An 18,425-nucleotide genomic window follows, 5' to 3' on the forward strand; every position below is an offset into this window, starting at 1 on the left:
AGATCTGCACTAGAGAGATTCCATCTGGCAACAGCTTAGATTTCAACATTCTCTCGAGTAACTTAAAACAATAAACCAATTTCGATGCTTTGCAACATTTTGTTTAAAATTTAAAAAAATTTTTACATGCTGAATTCATCATCACAGTGCAACATTTGGAAAACACAGTTTACGCTTTGGAGGTAATAATGGGTTTGTGTGATAATCTTACCTCAATCACGCTGGGTACTCACCTTTTTCTTTACATCACTTTATTTCCATGGGTCTTTTTTAAAACGCGGATCGATAACGAAGGGCGTGGAAATGTATTATTTTACATTTAAGGTAATCACAGAAATTACTGAAAGGATTTCAAATTAAATGATACAAAATCATTCCCAACCGAAGTCAAAATCAAATCCTTCTGTCCCAGTTACCTCAGATACTCACTTTCTGGTTCGGAATCGGCTGAAAAAGTTGGAGCTGACTGGAGGAGAAGTCGGAAAAGCAACATCACAGTGCTCCACTTCATCTCTTCAGGGTCTGAAAACCAGTATTCCAAGAAGCTGGGAACTATTATCTGCTAAAATAATATCGGAATAAGATTTCAAGTGTAGAAGTTAGGCGTATGGCTGGAGAAATGGTTAATAACAACACCGGGACATGCTGACACTTAGCTAGTGCCCTCTGTATATGATGGAGATGATCTGATCGAGGTTCCTTTTAACTTACTCGCCCGCTCGCCTCACACTGAGAAAGTGTGACGACAAAAAAGTTGCTCCATATGTGTTAGGCTTTGCCTGGCTTCTTACACTCTTGGAATAATGGATCATTATGAATTGAAGCTTACCTCAATCTTTCTGCCTGACGTGAGTTTTAAAATATAGTGCAAAAACGTTTTGGGTAGGCATGATGCTGACCATCCTCTAGGTGAGCCAAAGAAAAGCGGAAGAAATACTACATGAATTACAAGGAGGTTGACATTTATCTCATAGAAACAGACAAGTGGTTAAAAGTTAATTTAAAAATAGATGAGATACACTGCTTCTAAGTAGATGGCTTTAAACTATATCCCAAGTTGGTAGTTCCTTAAAGCGCACTGTACAGCAGAAATCTCAAAGCTCTGGAGAGATATCACCAGCGGTGCCTCCGCAAGATCCTGCAAATTCAGTGGCAGGACAGGCGCTCCAATGTCAGTGTCCTCTCTCAGGCCAACATCCCCAGTATCGAGACACTGGTCATGGCTAGTCAGTTATGTTGGGTGGATCATAGTGCCCACATGCCTGACACAAGGCTCCCAAAACAAGCTTTCTACTCCAAGCTCCGTCACGGCAAGAAATTACCAGGAGGGCAGAGGAAACGCTACAAGGATGTCCTTAAAGTCTCCCTGAAAAAATGCTGATTCGTGGGAATCTCTTGCCCGAGATTGCCCAAAATGGAGAAGAAGCATCCGCGAAGGTGCCAGCCAGTTCAAACAGGGTGGAAATACCCAGGCAACAACCAAGTGCAAACAGCAGAAGGAGCGTTTGGAATTTCGAGCATCCCATTCACTTGCCTCACTAAACACCACCTGCCCCACCTGTGGCAGAGTATGCGGATCCAGAATTGGACTCTTCAGTCAGCTAAGGATCCACAACCCTGGCATGGAAGAAAGCCATCCTCATTCCCGAGGAACTGCCTAAGAAGGAGAAGGATAGCATTCAATGGAAAAGCAAACCATACCACCTACTTTGCAGAACTGCCAAAGACCAATTTCATCCCTTTGTCTTCATGAGAAATTGAAAAGAAAAAAGAAGAACTTGCATTTATATAGTACTTTTCACAACCTCAAAGCACTTTACAGCCAATGATATTATGCGCGGGGGCTCATTTAAATAGGGGGGGCAGAGCGACCGCCCGCGATGATGTAGAAGGGGCGGCTGCCATGTCCCTGGAAATGGCGGCCAGCGCCACTGCGCAGGCGCGGTGTCACTTTTAAATGGCTTCAAGCCCTTCAGTAGCGTTTTAATATTTAAAGGTCCCAGTCTCCGGGAAATAAAAATAAAAGTTTATTTCAACTCTAAATCCTGTCTCCCACCCCTCCAACCAAGGGTAATTTATATATAAATTGCCCTCTCCCCCCATAATAAACTTTTATTAATATCCTGAACTTTCCCCCCCACAATTTGTTCCTTTTGACCCTCAACACCTTCCCACCATGCCCACAGCCAATAAAAATTGCTTTCCTCGCTCCCCCACCCCTCCTACCCTGAAAAGTTTAATCCTCCCCCCTCCCCACCAGGTTCTCACCTCAGAACTCCAGAGTTCCGAAGGCGCGCGAGGTGTGTTTGGCAGCCGTAAAATCGGAGTGGGATGGCCGCCACCAGCAGGTAAGTTCATTTACATTTATTCTTTGTTAATTTAAATATTTAGATGTAGGCCCTGCCGCTTGGCGGCAGAGGTCCCATCCGAAGTCCCCCCGCTGCCGGTAATATGTGGTGGGCCCTTCTCGACATCGGGGGTCGAGGCGGGCCTCTCCTCGCAGAATTTTACGGGCCCCCCCGCTTTGACCCACGGCATCGAGGGGCTGGTAAAATTCAGCCCAGTAGCTGATTTGCCCACAGCAAGCTTACACAAACAGCAATGAGATGATCCATTTTAGTGATGTTGGTTGAGGGATAGATATTGGCCAGTGCACTAGGGAGAATTTGTCCCACTCTTCTTCCCACTCTTCTTCAATGGGATCTTTTATGTCCACCTGAGAAGGCAGACAGGGCCTAGGTTTAACATCTCATCCAAAAGATAGCACCGCCAATGGTGTAACCCTCCCTCAGTACTGCACTGAAGTATCAGCCTAGACTTTTACAGTCATGTTTTTGGGATGGAACTTGAACTCCCAAGCTTTTGATCCTGAGACAAGAGTGCTACCACTGCACTATAGCTGATAGCTAAATGCAATATAAATCCAAATGCCTTTCTTTAAGGGTTTTGGTGGCAGAGAAAGGGTGATATGGGCAGATGTGTGCAATGTTGTTCTTATGGAAATATTTGTTGATGATGGATCACCTGCGAGGTTTGAAGATACCAAGATTTTGCACAGACTGGGTCTGCCCAGTGAAGGGCCAGGGAGGGGAAACAACAACAACTTGCATTTATATAGTGCCATTAATGGAGTAAAATGTCCCAAGGCACTGCACAGGAGCATTATCAAACAAAATATGACACTGAGCCACATAAGGAAATATTAGGTCAATGAGCCAATGGGGTATGTTTTAAGGTGCATCTTACTGGAGGAGAGAGAGGTAGAGAGGTGGTATGGCTTAGGGAGGGAATTCTAGAGGTTAGGACCTAGGCTTCTGAAGGCATGGTCACCATGGATGGCACAATTAAAATCGGGATGGGCAAGAGGCCAGAATTAGTGGAGCACAGAGATCCCAAAGGATTCGGGAACTGGAAGTTGTTGCAGAGACAGGGGGGGTTGAATTTTCAAAGAGCTTCGGAGGCGGGACCAAAGACAAGCAACCCTACAATTTCTCGCTACTGACCAGCCTGGTACCATAGTCCTGCCTTCGGGCAATTTTCATGAAGCCAGGGGTTGAAGGCTACCCATCTATCAGCAGCGGGCAGCCAACTGGGCCTATTAAATTGTCCATTGAGAGTAATTGTCAAAGGCCACCTGGAATTTTCCAGACAGCAGATGGACCCCTGCTGAGGTTAAAGCCTGGGCACTGATTTGAGGTGACAGACCGTGGTGGTGGGGGGGGGGGGGGAGGGGGTGGGGCATTGATGCCACAGTGATTTTAATCTCCCCTCCACCACGATTGCCACAGGGCCACAGCTGCAACTGCAGGCCGTCCTGTGAAAGCGGTCCCCCTCCACAGTTGCCGTCTGGGAGCGATGACAACTTTTTATTTTTAATGTTTGAAAGCTTCTTCAGAGGGCATCTGCATCTTTAGGCAGCTACTTCGGCAGCTCCCACCTCTGACAGGGGCTGCTGGTCTTTCAGTGCTGGAGAACCTTCTATTTGTCCTCCAGCCTCAGGAGCTTGCCTTCCATCCTTATTTGACCACCTCCTGAAATTAGTCCTGGTGCTGGCATGTGAGGGCAGGATTGGAACCTGGGAACAAAAGTTCAACCCAGGGAGGGATTGGCCATATAATGTTTTAAAAACAAGGATGAGAATTTTAAAATTAAGGTGTTACTGGACCTGGAGCCAATGTAGGTTAATGAGCGCAGGAGTGATGGATGAACGAGACTTGGTGCAAGTTAGGATACAGGCAGCAGAGTTTTGTATGTGTAATGAATTTGTTATGTTGTCTGATGCAACATAAATGAGATGCGTAGAGTCCAGTTATGCTGAAGATCTCAAACAGGATTATTACAGCTAAGCTATTATATACAGTACAGAGCAAACTATTTACAGAACCTTTCTCTAGGTATTACAGTTGCAGAGTGAATCTGGCTTGGAGTCACTTGACTACATCCTGGTACCTATCTCATGAGCATACTAAGATCTTAAAGGGACATCACTCTTAATCATACAACAGGATGAGCTCAAATTTACGTAGTGTGCAAGATGGGAGGTCAGCCAGGAGAGCATTGGAATAGTAATGTTCAGATGTAACAGAGGCCTGAATAAGGGCTTCAGCAGCAGATTAAATGAAGTGAGGCAGAGTTGGGCGATGTTACAGAGGTGGAAGTAGGTGGTCTTGGTAATGGAGCAGATATGTAGTGCGGAGCTTATCTCAGGGTCAAATATGCCACCAAGGTTGCAAATGGTCTGGTTCAGCCTCAGACATTTGCCAGGAAGGGAACGGAGTTTGTGCTGAGGGAGCAGAGATTATGGCAGGGTTAAAAGAATGACTTTGATCTTCTTTGCTTAATTTGGAGAAAGTAAGCAGTCATCTATGAATTAATATTGGGCAGACAACCTGACAACATAGAAGTGGTCATGTAGATGAGGGAGGTGGTGATGAGTCAGGGTATGATCAGTGTTCATAGTTTATCTGGCATTAACTGCACAGAAGATCCGCCTGTAATAAATGAAAGACACGTCTTAAAGTAGTAACCAGCTCCTTTGCTGGTAACCAGTTTTCAAGCTTCAGGTTGAATGAAGAGGGTAACTCAATCTTCTAGTGAACAGTATGGAGGTGGCCTTGCTCTCTACAATTGACTCATAACACGCCATAGATTAAATTACTAAATGTGTATCTACCATATCTTTCACCACAGCTTTTGGTTCAGAGTAAAGTACCATGATCAACCTAACAAACATCCCTCTGAATCCAAATCTTCATAGTGCGACAAATTTAAAGTTAACGATTAATCAAAGTGAATCTTTTTCACAGTAAAATACTGAGGTGTTCTTTTTAGTTTCGGTAACAAAGCATCTCACTTTTTTTGGGTGTCACTTGTCTTAATTTCTCTCCCGGACGAGACCCAAGTTTGTCCTGGTCACAATAATGGCATTCTCAACATCTCACAACAGGTAACTTAGAGTTAAATTTAGGATGAATAATTATAGGTATGGCAATACATTCTTACTAGCCAGCATGATGACTCACACCTCTGAAATAGAAGTATGTATATCATGACAATGCAGAAGATGTAGGATGCATGTTGTGCTACTTACACATGATAATTATGATGGGTGCCACAGATGCTATAATTTTATTTTTCATATTCTGTATTTGAATATTATTTTTAATATTCAACATACAAAGAATACTGCACCATCTGTGGAGTCAGTTTTCATCAAGGTCACACCTTATACAGCTGAAAGTTTTTCATGTAAAGATTTATTCAAATATATTCTAGATCTCAGTCACAAAATTGAAATATCATAAACATTCCCTCCCACCCCTACTCCAATTTTCAGAAAACATCTCTGATTGTTCAGAGTCTTCACTGATCTCCCATAACCTACTGTGACTATAATATATTTTTGATTTTGTTTAGGAGGGATTAAAGAACAATAAAGTTAAATTGTATAAAGCTATGACATGCAAGTAAACTTGTAACCAGTAGAATAAATGAAACACAGATTTATTTCTTTAAATCCATTGTTAAGTACTTAGCACTTTTCCAATCTTCCTACCCAGATTATTTCTGTTTTTGTATGATAAATCATTCTCATGAGTGAGCCTCAACTACCCGGCCTAGAACTTGGATCACACCTGGCTGCATGTACTTATAGAGGCCAACGGCCCACTGGCCTCATTCGTATGTTACTGGTGAGTTGCGGGCCCCAGTCAGAGCCTTCATGGCATGCTGCAAACAAATTGCACAAACGGACTTGAAAGAGGCATTAGGCCCACATTTTGCATATGCAATGAACCTAATGTCAGAGTCAGAAGGACACCCTGGATGAAAATAGGGTGCCTAACCAATACGTTGTGCAGCATACTTCCATTTCAGGCTCAGCGCACACACATTATATTAGGACCTGCAGCACCCAATTTTCGCCCAAAATACAAGTGTTATGCAATTAAACCTTTAGCCTCCCACCACCACACCCCCTTCCCCCCACCCCCCACCACCGCCCCTACCCCACCCCCCCCCCCCCGCCGCCCCATACTTTCAATAGTATTGATTCTCACTTTAAAATCTTGGTAATACTTTGGTAATGTACCCAGGAAATAAGCGGATTGTCATAAAACCTAACAAGCTCACTCTACATGTCACTCTTCTGTGTGCAGTTCTGGTCACCTCATTACAGAAAGGATGTAATTGCACTAGAGAGGGTACAGAGGAGATTTATGAGGATGTTGCCAGGACTGGAAAAATGCAGTTGTGAGGAATGATTGGATAGGCTGGGATTGTTCTCCTTGGAACAGAGAAGGCTGAGGGGAGATCTGATTGAAATGTACAAAATTTTGAGGGGCCTGGATAGAGTGGAGGTGAAGGGTCTATTCACCTTAGCAGAGAGGTCAGTGACGAGGGGGAATAGATTTAAAGTGATTGGTAGAAAAATTAGAGGGGAGATGAGGAAATACTTTTTCACCCAGAAGGTGGTGATGGTCTGGAACTCACTGCCTGACAGGGTAGTTGAGGCAGAAACCCTCAACTTAGTCAAAAGGAGTCCGGATATGAACCTCAAGTGCCGTAAGCTGCAGGGCTACAGACCAAATGCTGGAAGGTGGGATTAGAATAGGTGAATTGTTTTTCGGCTGGCACAGACACGATGGGCCAAGTGGCCTCTTTCTGTGCCTTAAACTTTCTATGATTCTATGATTCTACATGTAACGCCAGTCCCACAATAACACAGTTAACACAATAAAAGTATTCCCTTTTGAAATGGCCACTCAGTTACTAAGGGAGGGCAATGTTAACCATATCAGGACAGCAGATAATAAAGTATCCCTGGTAACATCCTTGTGAATTCAAGAAACTGCTCTTAGCGCTATATTAGTGGAGGTGTCTTGGTCAGAGGTGACTATCACGAGGGAACAATAGCGTAAAGGATGGAACTGTGCCTGGAAAAAACTTTTCCTTTTTTATGACCACTTATTTATCAATGTTACATCTGCATTTTGAAATGCAGTAAGAATAATAAAACTCCACAGTAACCTTTATTTTAATATTACACCTTTTGTGTGCTTGCCAGCATTTATTTTTAACCTCAAGTTACTTAGGATGTAAGTATCATATTTTTTATTTAACTGGGAAGACCCGAAGATGTGGTTGAAACAGAAGAATTGATTTTGAGTGTGCCTGTGCATTTGTGTGTGTATGGAGGGGGAGGTTATTAAAAAACTCCCCCCCCCCCCCATGACAGGACTATATACGCAGCCATGATATCATGCCAAGTTTAATTTTTCATGACTGGCTAACTCAGCTCAGTTTATATTTTGTATGTGTAACAAATTCTAAAGTTGAACAAATAAGTTGCAGATTCTAAGACCAAGCTGTGAAGAAAATTCAGTTTGCTCCTCGATTTAGTCACAATCCATCTTTAGACCTGAAACTCTTTCATCTGTAAAATAGAAATACCAGCTCTTGACCTGAGCCCTGGATAGTGTTTGATCTTCGTGTACATTGTGCATGAAGACTCATTCTGCAGATGGCTGAGAAAATCTCAATTTCATTTCACAACAACATTTTACACAATGGCTTCCAGGTGTCTCATTATTCTTATTTTATCAACAAGTTGTGCAAGTAGGGTAGGATTAAAGGGATTTTCTGTCACTCTATCTTTGCTTCATAAATTTGCATTTTTAATTCTTTCAGAAAAATCTACCATTAAGTATTAATCGTAATCCCCTATGAATCAAAGGAGATTCTCCTCAGTAAAACATGTAGACGCAATCCTGATATTAAATGACAAGTGGTCACAATTCTTCCCAGCAATAAAACATTGGTGACTTGACGTGCTATGCTGTCACATGAAAGATATATATATATGGGTTGATTGCTGACCAAATACCTTTATTGCTTTGTTCCAGTCACAGAAACTATTATTGTGGCGATACTTATTGAGAATGTCATTATCCATGTGGAAAATAATGCAGAGAAGGGTCTTTTCTGGCTCAGTGGGTAACTACGCCACTTGGTGTGGTACTGAACCATTCAGGTGAGGATGATCCCATTGACTGGTGCTGAGTAAATTGATCTCAACCAGAACAGCAGATAAGGCTCTGCAGGTTAACCCAGTGCCCATACTGAGCAAGTGGAAGGATCAGTTGATTTTCATATTTCTGCTTGATATCCAGCGATAGCTGCAGAAAAGTTCATGTGGTAGAAATTAATATGCACTGTGCCAGTTTTTTGGGTGCCCATTTTCTAGGCAAAATGCTGCATGTGCTGGAAATCGGAAATATGAACAGAAAATGCTGGATATACTAAGCAGGTCAGGCAGCATCTGTGGAGAGCCAATTTGTCTAACATAACCTCCCACTGCTAAAAACATACTGGGCTGAATTTTACCGGCCCCTCGATGCTGCGGGTCGTGACGTGGGGGCTGGTAAAATTCTATGGGGAGAGGCCCTCCTCGACCCGCTACGTCGAGAAGGGCCCGCTGCATATTGCGCCAGCGGTGGGACCTTGGTGCGGCCCCCCCCGCCGCATAGCGGCGGCACCACAATCAGCATATGGGAAACGGTACTTACCTTTGCTGATTATGCAGCCCACCACCACTCCACTGACACTTCCTGATTTTTCTTTGATGAATGGGCGTCCATCACGTGCCGTCCTGTTCACGATTGGAAAAGCTGGCGGATCCACAGAGGCAGAAGGTTTTGCGGCAGAAGCTCAGTTTCTTTTCCGGGGTCTCACTCTGCATTCCTACAGGGAGGAGGGAGGGGGGGCAGATATACAGGGGTCTCACTCTGCATTCTTAAAGGGAGGAGGGGGCGGATAACAGGGGTCTCACGGCATTCTTAAAGGGAAGGGGTCTGGGATTACTGGTAGGAAAGCTCTGCTGGCATGAAGGGAGGTACTGTGTACCATCCCACTGTTAACAGTGTACGCTCCGACTTGTAAAATAAACCTTTTGAAAAACCACAGGCAAAACCCCAAATTCACTCAATTTGAAACCCAAACCCTCCCAGGATTTGGTTGCTACACTTAAAATTGTTTTAAAACTCTTAGCCCCAAATACCCCTTGGATTTGGCTGATCACTTCAATCCCTCCACACAGTTGGTCCTTCTGGTGAGAATTGTAGCTCCACGAGCCAGGTTGACCGTTTCTAACCCTCCTTCTCAACTGCAGCCCCCACAGAACAAATCCCTTCAAGATTTGACTGAAAAACTTACAATCACCCACATGGCTGGTCGTTACCAATGTTGATTGTAGGCCTGGACCTGAGAAGACCAGTCCCTGTCTGTCTTCACATAACAGCAGCTCCAAACCCTTCGATCTTGTCCCTTTTATGATGCTCCTTATCAAAATATCATAATCACATCTCCTGAAGCCATCCTGCTAGATGGTCAGCACTTAGCACCTTTTAATCTCTTTCCTCTGTTCCCTGCCTGGTCCAGACAGATCTATTTAGTGCATCCCTGACCGAGAACAATGAACTCCACCTTTTTTCCTTTGGCCTCCTTATCTCGAGAGACAATGGATACGCGCCTGGAGGTGGTCAGTGGTTTGTGAAGCAGTGCCTTGGAGTGGCTATAAAGGCCAATTCTAGAGTGACAGGCTCTTCCACAGGTGCTGCAGAGAAATTTGTTTGTCGGGGCTGTTGCACAGTTGGCTCTCCCCTTGCGCCTCTGTCTTTTTTCCTGCCAACTACTAAGTCTCTTCGACTCGCCACATTTTAGCCCCGTCTTTATGGCTGCCCGCCAGCTCTGGCGAACGCTGGCAACTGACTCCCACGACTTGTGATCAATGTCACAGGATTTCATGTCGCGTTTGCAGACGTCTTTAAAGCGGAGACATGGACGGCCGGTGGGTCTGATACCAGTGGCGAGCTCGCTGTACAATGTGTCTTTGGGGATCCTGCCATCTTCCATGCGGCTCACATGGCCAAGCCATCACAAGCGCCGCTGACTCAGTAGTGTGTATAAGTTGGGGATGTTGGCCGCCTCGAGGACTTCTGTGTTGGAGATATGGTCCTGCCACCTGCCACCTCACCAAGTTGAGGTAATCCAGGCTCCAAAGCTAATATCCATGAAAGAGGTTTCTCTCCTGTCTTGACAGGAGTGAATGCTGTGCTCTGGGGCCAGTTAGTTGTAACAATGGCCTCCCCGATTACTTAGCATGATGGCAGCTATGCTGTGTCACTGTTATGATAATGTCCCAAATTCCAGTCCTTTAACAGTATCTGCTGAGTGGTTCCAGCACTTCTTGTTTTTATTTCAGATTTCCAGCATCCGCAGTATTTTGCTTTTACTTTAACAGTATCAGTTCTGTTGTGATGTTGGGATGTTTGAAAATTGACTCATCGGAATGCAGCCTGCCTCTGTGTGCTTTGTGTTGAGGTTTGGCTCTTATTCACAGTACTAGCGTCCCTGGGGGTTGGGGTTCCTTCCCCATACTCCACAAAGTCCAGTTTTAAAGTCTGGTTGGGGAGGGGAGGAATTCCGATCCCACATATGGCACGCCACATAGTTGATCAAGGAAAGCAGCAGATGTACCCGTCAACACCAATCCCTGCCCTGTTCGGAACCTTCAAATACATGCAGGGTTCAACTTTATTTATCACATGGAAATAGGTATGGCTCATCCTACATTGTGTGATCATCTGCTCGTGAGAATCCGTATGCACCAGATGCAATATCAACAGGCAGGTACTATCCACGTACAGGCCTCCTGTCGTGAGCAGCAGCCCCCAAGGGGAGATCGCCATTACGTTTGCCATGCATCTACAGGCCTCACATGACATGCCATTGGATGTCAGAGCACCACTGTCAGAGCCATTGCATATGTAGAGAGGGTGGTGACACGTCTCTGTGCCCTGCTCAAGGATGACCTGCAGCCTATGGGCTCCGGTGGACATCCCATGCCTTTGTTCCTCATAGTGGCAGCGGTTCTCAAGCCTGACGCCTCTGCACCTTTTTAGGGGCCCACCAGAGACCTTAGTGCGGTCACAGTCAGCAGTGCACCACTGCATCAGGGAGGTCACCAATGCCCTGCACCGGAGGGTCAGTGAGGTTGTCTGCTTCAGGACGGACTCTCACAGCCAGGCCAAGAGGGCCATTGGTTCTGGCATCGTTGCCGGAAAACCATAGATTGTAATGTTCGTAGACTGCACTCATGTGGCCATCAGGCCTACGGCCAGGCTACTACCTGCAGACGTCACCATTAAAGGAGCCTCTCAATCTAGGTGAAGCTGGTATGTGATCACCGCAGATGCTTGCTGCGAATGTGTGACTGCTTCTCAGGCAGCTGCCATGACACCTGGGTTTTGCGCCAGTCCTGGCTACCACCGCTGTTCACTGAACTGGCTCAGATGGAGGGGTGGCTTCTTGGAGATAAGGACTATCCTTTGCAGACGTGACATCCGACACCAGTGAGAGACCCCACCACTGCTACAGAGGTGAGATACATCGCCAGCCACTGAGCTACATGAGTCACCATTGAGCAGGTGATCAGCATGCTGAAAGAGCACCTCCAGTGCCTGTATGGATAGGGTGATGCCCTGTACTACAGGCCAAAAAGGCCAGCTCCTTTCTTTGCTGCTCTGCACAACTACGCACCCAATAGGGACCAGGCCTGGCATGATGAGGAGAGACATCAACAGGATTCCTCCTCGGACTATGAGGACACTGAGGACCTACAACATGAAAGATGCATGGGAGGGTAGATGGCACCCAGTCTCTGCACGCAGGGCTAGCAGTGAGCTAGGGATGTACGGAAGTGGCTTATCAGACAAAGGCTGTCTGCTCCATAGGAACCGACATGAGTTCTGTAAGCCACACATCACCCTCGCTCACCTGCTGTGCACCAGTCCACATCTGCAGCATCCCTCTGTAAACCATTAGAGGCAGCAGCTGACTGAGCCAATGTCCATGTCACTGCATCTGTGGAGATGCTCATGAGTAATGGTGGCATACGTTGGCTCTCCTGAAGGGCCAACGGTGCAAAGGGATGTGACATTTGCACTATGTTGGACACACACTTTGGTAAGGAACATTTAGTGAAAGACGTATTTACATTGCTGTGACAACCATGCATTCCCATTTGTGTCAGTGTGTTCTCTGTAAACCTCTGTAATATCTTTTATGGTCTATTTAAGTCTCACGTCCTGGAATGTGCAAATTTACAATTATTCACCCAGGTGCGGCACGCCTACAAGAAGGAATGTTACACTTGAGTGGAAGAAGAGGGTCTCAACTGCACAGGACACTGGGACACAGCAGGGTAAGTATATGGCGGCAAAGCGGAAAGTGCTGGGGTCATTCAGCAGGTCAGGCAGTATCTGTGGAGAGAGAAGCAGAGATAACTTTCAGGTCTGTGAACTTGGACAAGTTAACTCTGCTTCTCTCTCCACAGATGCTGCCTGACCTGCTGGATTTCTGCAACACTTTCTGCTTTGCTGCCAGATTGACAGCAGCCCCACTCTTCAGCAGTCAGGTAAGTATTCTTTGACAGCTGTCAGGAAGCAGGTGCTGGGGCAGTTAAAATAGGGAATTAGCCCTTATCAGTTTCTTCACACTCCTTAACTTTATAAATCTCCCTATCCTGTCCCTATCCTAAACAATTCAAAATTCTGCATCCTTTCTCTGTCTCCCTAATGCATTTCACTGTGTTAGTAAGCTGAACGGCTCTTACTTTTATTCTGTCCCTGACCAATTTTGGAGATAAATTTATTTTGGTTCTTAAAAACTCTCCCTTTGAAACGATTCCATTTTCTTTGACATATTTTTCTTCTATTCTATTCTATTATCTCTTCCTAGTTTATCATTTCCATACATCTTAAAATCAGCTTGTTGAAAATTGGCTTGATATTGGTTTTTCCACTCATGTCTAGACTGAATGTCAGAACATTATGTTCACTGAATCGCAAATGTTCTCTTATTTCTATTTTGTTTATTGTTCCCTCCTCATTAAAACTAAATCCAATATTGTATTATTTTGTGTGGGTTCCCTAATGTACTGCTTTACAAATGAGCCCCTCACAATTTCAATAAATTCTTGCAGGCAGACTGTCCCCATTGTGCAGTCCAGTCGCTATGAGGAAGATTGAAACCCCCCAGGATTACTACTGAAAACTTAGCACTCACCTGTCTTTTCATCTCCCATAGAATGGCATTAGTTTCTCTTTGATCATTTGATGGCCTATAGAATATTCCTATTACTAGCCTTTTCCTTTTATTTTGCCCTAATTCCATTCAAAGAGATTCAATACCACTTTCAGAATCCATTTACACAGTAACTACTCCCTCTCTAACAAATAATGCCACCACACCTCTTGCTTTACCTTTCTAAAACATCATGCAAATTAATTCCACAATCATTTGGTTTCAACCAGGTTTTGGCTATTTCTATATCAATTTTTTTTTCCTATGTACCAACACTTATAGCTCACAAAATTTATTTGATAAACTCCTTACAATCATGTAAGTGCAATTCAGGTTATTCTTTAATATCCTTATTTCCCTTGTTTCAAGTATTCTTGATCTAGGGAGTGTAGATAGTCTGGGTCATGTCGTTATCAAAAAAGAGGAGGTGTTGGGCGTCTTGCAAAGCATTAAGGTAGATAAGTCCCCAGGGCCTGATGGGATCTACCCCAGAATACTGAGGGAGGCAAGGGAAGAAATTGCTGGGGCCTTGACAGAAATCTTTGTATCCTCATTGACTACAGGTGAGGTCCCAGAGGACTGGAGAATAGCTAATATTGTTCCTTTGTTTAAGAAGGGTAGCAAGGATAATCCAGTGAATTACAGGCCGGTGAGCCTTATGTCAGTGGCAGGAAAATTATTGGAGAGGATTCTTCGGGACAGGATTTACTCCCATTTGGAAACAAATGAACTTATTAGTGAGAGGCAGCATGGTTTTGTGAAGGGGAGGTCGTGTCTCACTAACTTGATTGAGCTTTTTGAGGAAGTGACGAAATGATTGATGAAGGAAGGGCAGTGGATGTTGTCTATATGGACTTCAGTAAAGCCTTTGACAAGGTCCCTCATGGCAGACTGGTACAAAAGGTGAAGTCACACGGGATCAGAGGTGAGCTGGCAAGATGGATACAGAACTAGCTCGGTCACAGAAGACAGAGGGTAGCAGTGGAAGGGTGCTTTTCTGAATGGAGGGCTGTGACTAGTGGTGTTCCTCAGGGATCAGTGCTGGGACCTTTGCTGTTTGTAGTATATATAAATGATTTTGAGGAAAATGTAGCTGATCTGATTAGTAAGTTTGCGGACGACACAAAGTTTGGTGGAGTTGCGGATAGTGATGAGGATTGTCAAAGGATACAGCAGGATATAGATCGGTTGGAGACTTGGGCGGAGAAATAGCAGTTGGAGTTTAATCCAGATAAGTGTGAGGTAATGCATTTTGGAAGATCTAATGCAGGTGGGAAGTATACAGTAAATGGCAAACCCTTAGGAGTATTGACAGGCCGAGAGATCTGGGCGTACAGGTCCACAGGTCACTGAAAGTGGCAACGCAGGTGGATAAGGTAGTCAAGAAGGCATACGGCATGCTTGCCTTCATCGGTCGAGGCATAGAGTATAAAAATAGGCAAGTCATGCTGCAGCTGTACAGAACTTTAGTTAGGCCACACTTAGAATATTGCGTGCAATTCTGGTCGCCACCATACCAGAAGGACATGGAGGCTTTGGAGAGGGTACAGAAGAGGTTTACCAGGTTGTTGCCTGGTCTGGAGGGCATTAGCTATGAGGAGAGGTTGGATAAACTCGGATTGTTTTCACTGGAACAACGGAGGTGGAGGGGCGACATGATAGAGGTTTACAAAGTTATGAGTGGCATGGACAGAGTGGATAGTCAGAAGCTTTTTCCCAGGGTGGAAGAGTCAGTTACTAGGGGACATAGGTTTAAGGTGCGAGGGGCAAAGTTTAGAGGGGATGTGCGAGGCAAGTTCTTTACACAGAGGGTGGTGAGTGCCTGGAACTTGCTGCCGGGGGAGGTGGTGGAAGCAGGTACGATAGCGACGTTTAAGAGGCATCTTGACAAATACATGAATAGGAAGGGAATTGAGGGATACGGAAGTGCAGAAGGTTTTAGTTTAGGCAGGCATCAAGATCGACGCAGGCTTGGAGGGCTGAATGGCCTGTTCCTGTGCTGTACTGTTCTTTGTTCTTTAGTCTAGAGTACGTTCTGCTTTCTCCTCCCACCCTGCCATATTTGTTTCAATCCAGCCTTATTGTCTTATTTACCCTTTCTGCAAGCTCATTGGTATCTCTCCAAAACAGGTGAAGTCTGACCCTATAATAATTGAATCTCCCTGCATAACCACTTGCTCCACAGTGCCATAGCATTGCTTATGGATACCCTCTCCCATAACTCCAATCTAGTCCTCATCACAGGCACTCAGCACTGAATAAAGGTTGGAGAGTTTCCAATGCTCCTCTCCACTTTTCCATCCTCTCCTTACTAGTGGCCAGACATTTCTCCTGCTCCTGACTCCTCTCTGCCTGCGGGGTGACTTATGTTCCACAAACTTTTCTTCCTTCTATACAGTGTGGCATAGGGTCAGCTCGTGCTCAAGCTCAGCATTTTACTGCTCGATCAACACAAGCATCTAACAGTTCATATAAGTATTCTCTTCCTTGATATCCTGTGAATCTAGGAGGCATGCATGCCACACACCTAACTGACTTTGAAATTGCATGTGTAGTGATTAACTCTAATCTCAGAAAATTAATCCTTATCGCATGCTAAAGACTGAACCACATGCATCTGCTTAGGTCTTTCACCAAATGTTCACCTTAATATCTACAGTCCATATGGAAATAAGTGGTTCCACATAGGAAAAAACAGTAATTTGGGTAATGATACCAAATGAGAAGATATCTATCTATTGGTTAAAAGCCCAGAGTGGAACATCCTGCATGCTGATAAATTACTCCACGTACACAAACTACCTATGGTGTTTCTTAACTTAATCTGTTGTAGAAGTCTGGAATATATCTCCTTTGTGCTTATTATTCATTTTTTGCAGGTCAAAATGTTCTAAAACCAGACTACAGCTAGATTTTCTTTTGCGACGGAGCAACAGAGATAGGTACGGAAAGCTTTTTCACAAAGTTGACTTTGCCCTATCTCTGGATCCTGCACAATGAATTGAAGAACATTATCCAGAGGTATTTTCCATAGATTCACATGTGCTCCAGCCTCACTGGTTCTACAGATGATGTTAAAACTGCTGCTGCATACAGAGTTCCAGGTAACATCTGGGAAAAAGAAGCATTTAGTAAAATTTAATCATGTCTCTTTTAATTTATTCCAATTGAGTACAATCTGACAAACTTTGGTCTGCTCTGTAATTTCATAATGGAAATAGGGTTGTTGGATTTATCCCTCTAGTATAATTCATGACTGTGAGTCATGATGTTGCCTTATTAAATTGGCACAAAACATGGTTGCCACCACGTATTAGTGAGGTAAACTAAAGATTAATTTAAAATACTTAAAGTTTAACATAATTTTCAGTCACAAATTACAAAATTGAACAGTTTTATTAAGCAAACAAAATTATAACAAAAAAGGAAAAATGAGCTTAAAAAAAACAAAAGTCTGAGAAGATGCTTTCAAAAGGTTGGAGTTCAATTAAAGGGTACATCCGAGCATTCGAAAAAGGACGGGTAAAAGTCATGTGGTCCATTAAATGTGCCTCATGGGCTAGCCTCATGGTGTGCCTCAAATGCATTTAGCAGCAGTAATTGGAATAATTCGAAGTAAGTATAGGTTTATGAATGGTAGGTTATGTCTGAGAAATTCATTCAATTCTGTAAGGATATAGCAGAATTAGTGAATAAAGTTAGTAAAGCAGCAGCTTTCTTGAGAATAAGGAAGATCGCAAGATACTTGCAGATGAGGAAAGCCGTTTGCTCATCTTAATTCCTTCTTCCAGAACAACCCTATAATCATCCCATTGCTAAATCTAATTGTTTCTTAAATTGTTCCAATATTTTCATCTCCACCAATATGCTGGAAGTCCATTCCAAGTGTTAATTACTATCTCTATAAAGAAATTAAGGGACTTGTGTCTAAAGTGAATGCTCTTAAGATAGATGGGGAAACAAAGGATAATCATAAATAGCAGTAGTACTCATACTAGGACCATGACCAGCAGTGTGTCCCAGAAATAAATCTGGGACCTATGGATGAATTTATATTTTGGATGAATGATCATGGTGAAAGTAAACGTGTGATGTCTATGTTGCAGTAATATCGAAGTACCTGGGAACACAAAGTATTCAGAAGGAAGGGATAACATTCAAACAGATTCACAAATCTAAACAGATGATTTATAAAGGTGCACCTCTGACAGTCACAGCTGGAGAAACTGACAATTTTGGAAGGCAATTAATATCAACATCCAGGAGAAGCTAAGATAGTTACGTACATTCTTTTTTGTACTTTTCAATGCTTGACATCCGTGGTTATTAAAAGCTACAGAGGACAAACAACTATGGGCATTTGAAAAAGGGTCAGCCAAGGGTCACAGAGTCGATGATATAAGCAGATGGCCTGGGTTGACGGAACAGTGTTAATGAATGGCATCAAATGCCTTGTTACATCTCCCTCTCTTTAAAAGTCTCCTCAAAATTTAACTCCTTGATCATTAATTAATTCTTCTCCTCAGTCCTGCTTGACGTCCAATTCTCTCATTGTGACATTTCACCTTTCATAAAGGTGCTATATAAGTGCATGTAGTTACTGTTATTGAGAAAGGTGCAAGGGGAGAATCTCACAAATAGTCTATTTCCATCTGAAATGTAATTTATAATTCGCAGAAAAAGTATAGTTCTGCGCTATCTTTTGGACTTGCACTAAAATTGTAACTGTACTACAAAATGTTCTCTAAAATAATGAAATAAAAATATTCAGCCCGTAAACAAAT

The 18,425-nt window shown here is 43.8% G+C and overlaps 1 protein-coding gene across 1 annotated transcript in view; it reads right to left on the minus strand.

Moving 5' to 3' along the window:
* Positions 1-511, minus strand: part of LOC137368661 (thrombospondin-4-like) — a 212,459-nt gene extending 211,948 nt beyond the window's left edge. Inside the window, exon 1 of the mRNA XM_068028804.1 lies at positions 430-511. Coding sequence (XP_067884905.1) covers positions 430-511 — 82 coding nt within the window. The remainder of the gene's footprint in view (positions 1-429) is intronic.
* Between the last annotated feature and the right edge of the window lie 17,914 nt (positions 512-18,425).

Source organism: Heterodontus francisci, chromosome 4, assembly GCF_036365525.1.
Source record: "Heterodontus francisci isolate sHetFra1 chromosome 4, sHetFra1.hap1, whole genome shotgun sequence".
Lineage (NCBI taxonomy): Eukaryota > Metazoa > Chordata > Chondrichthyes > Heterodontiformes > Heterodontidae > Heterodontus > Heterodontus francisci.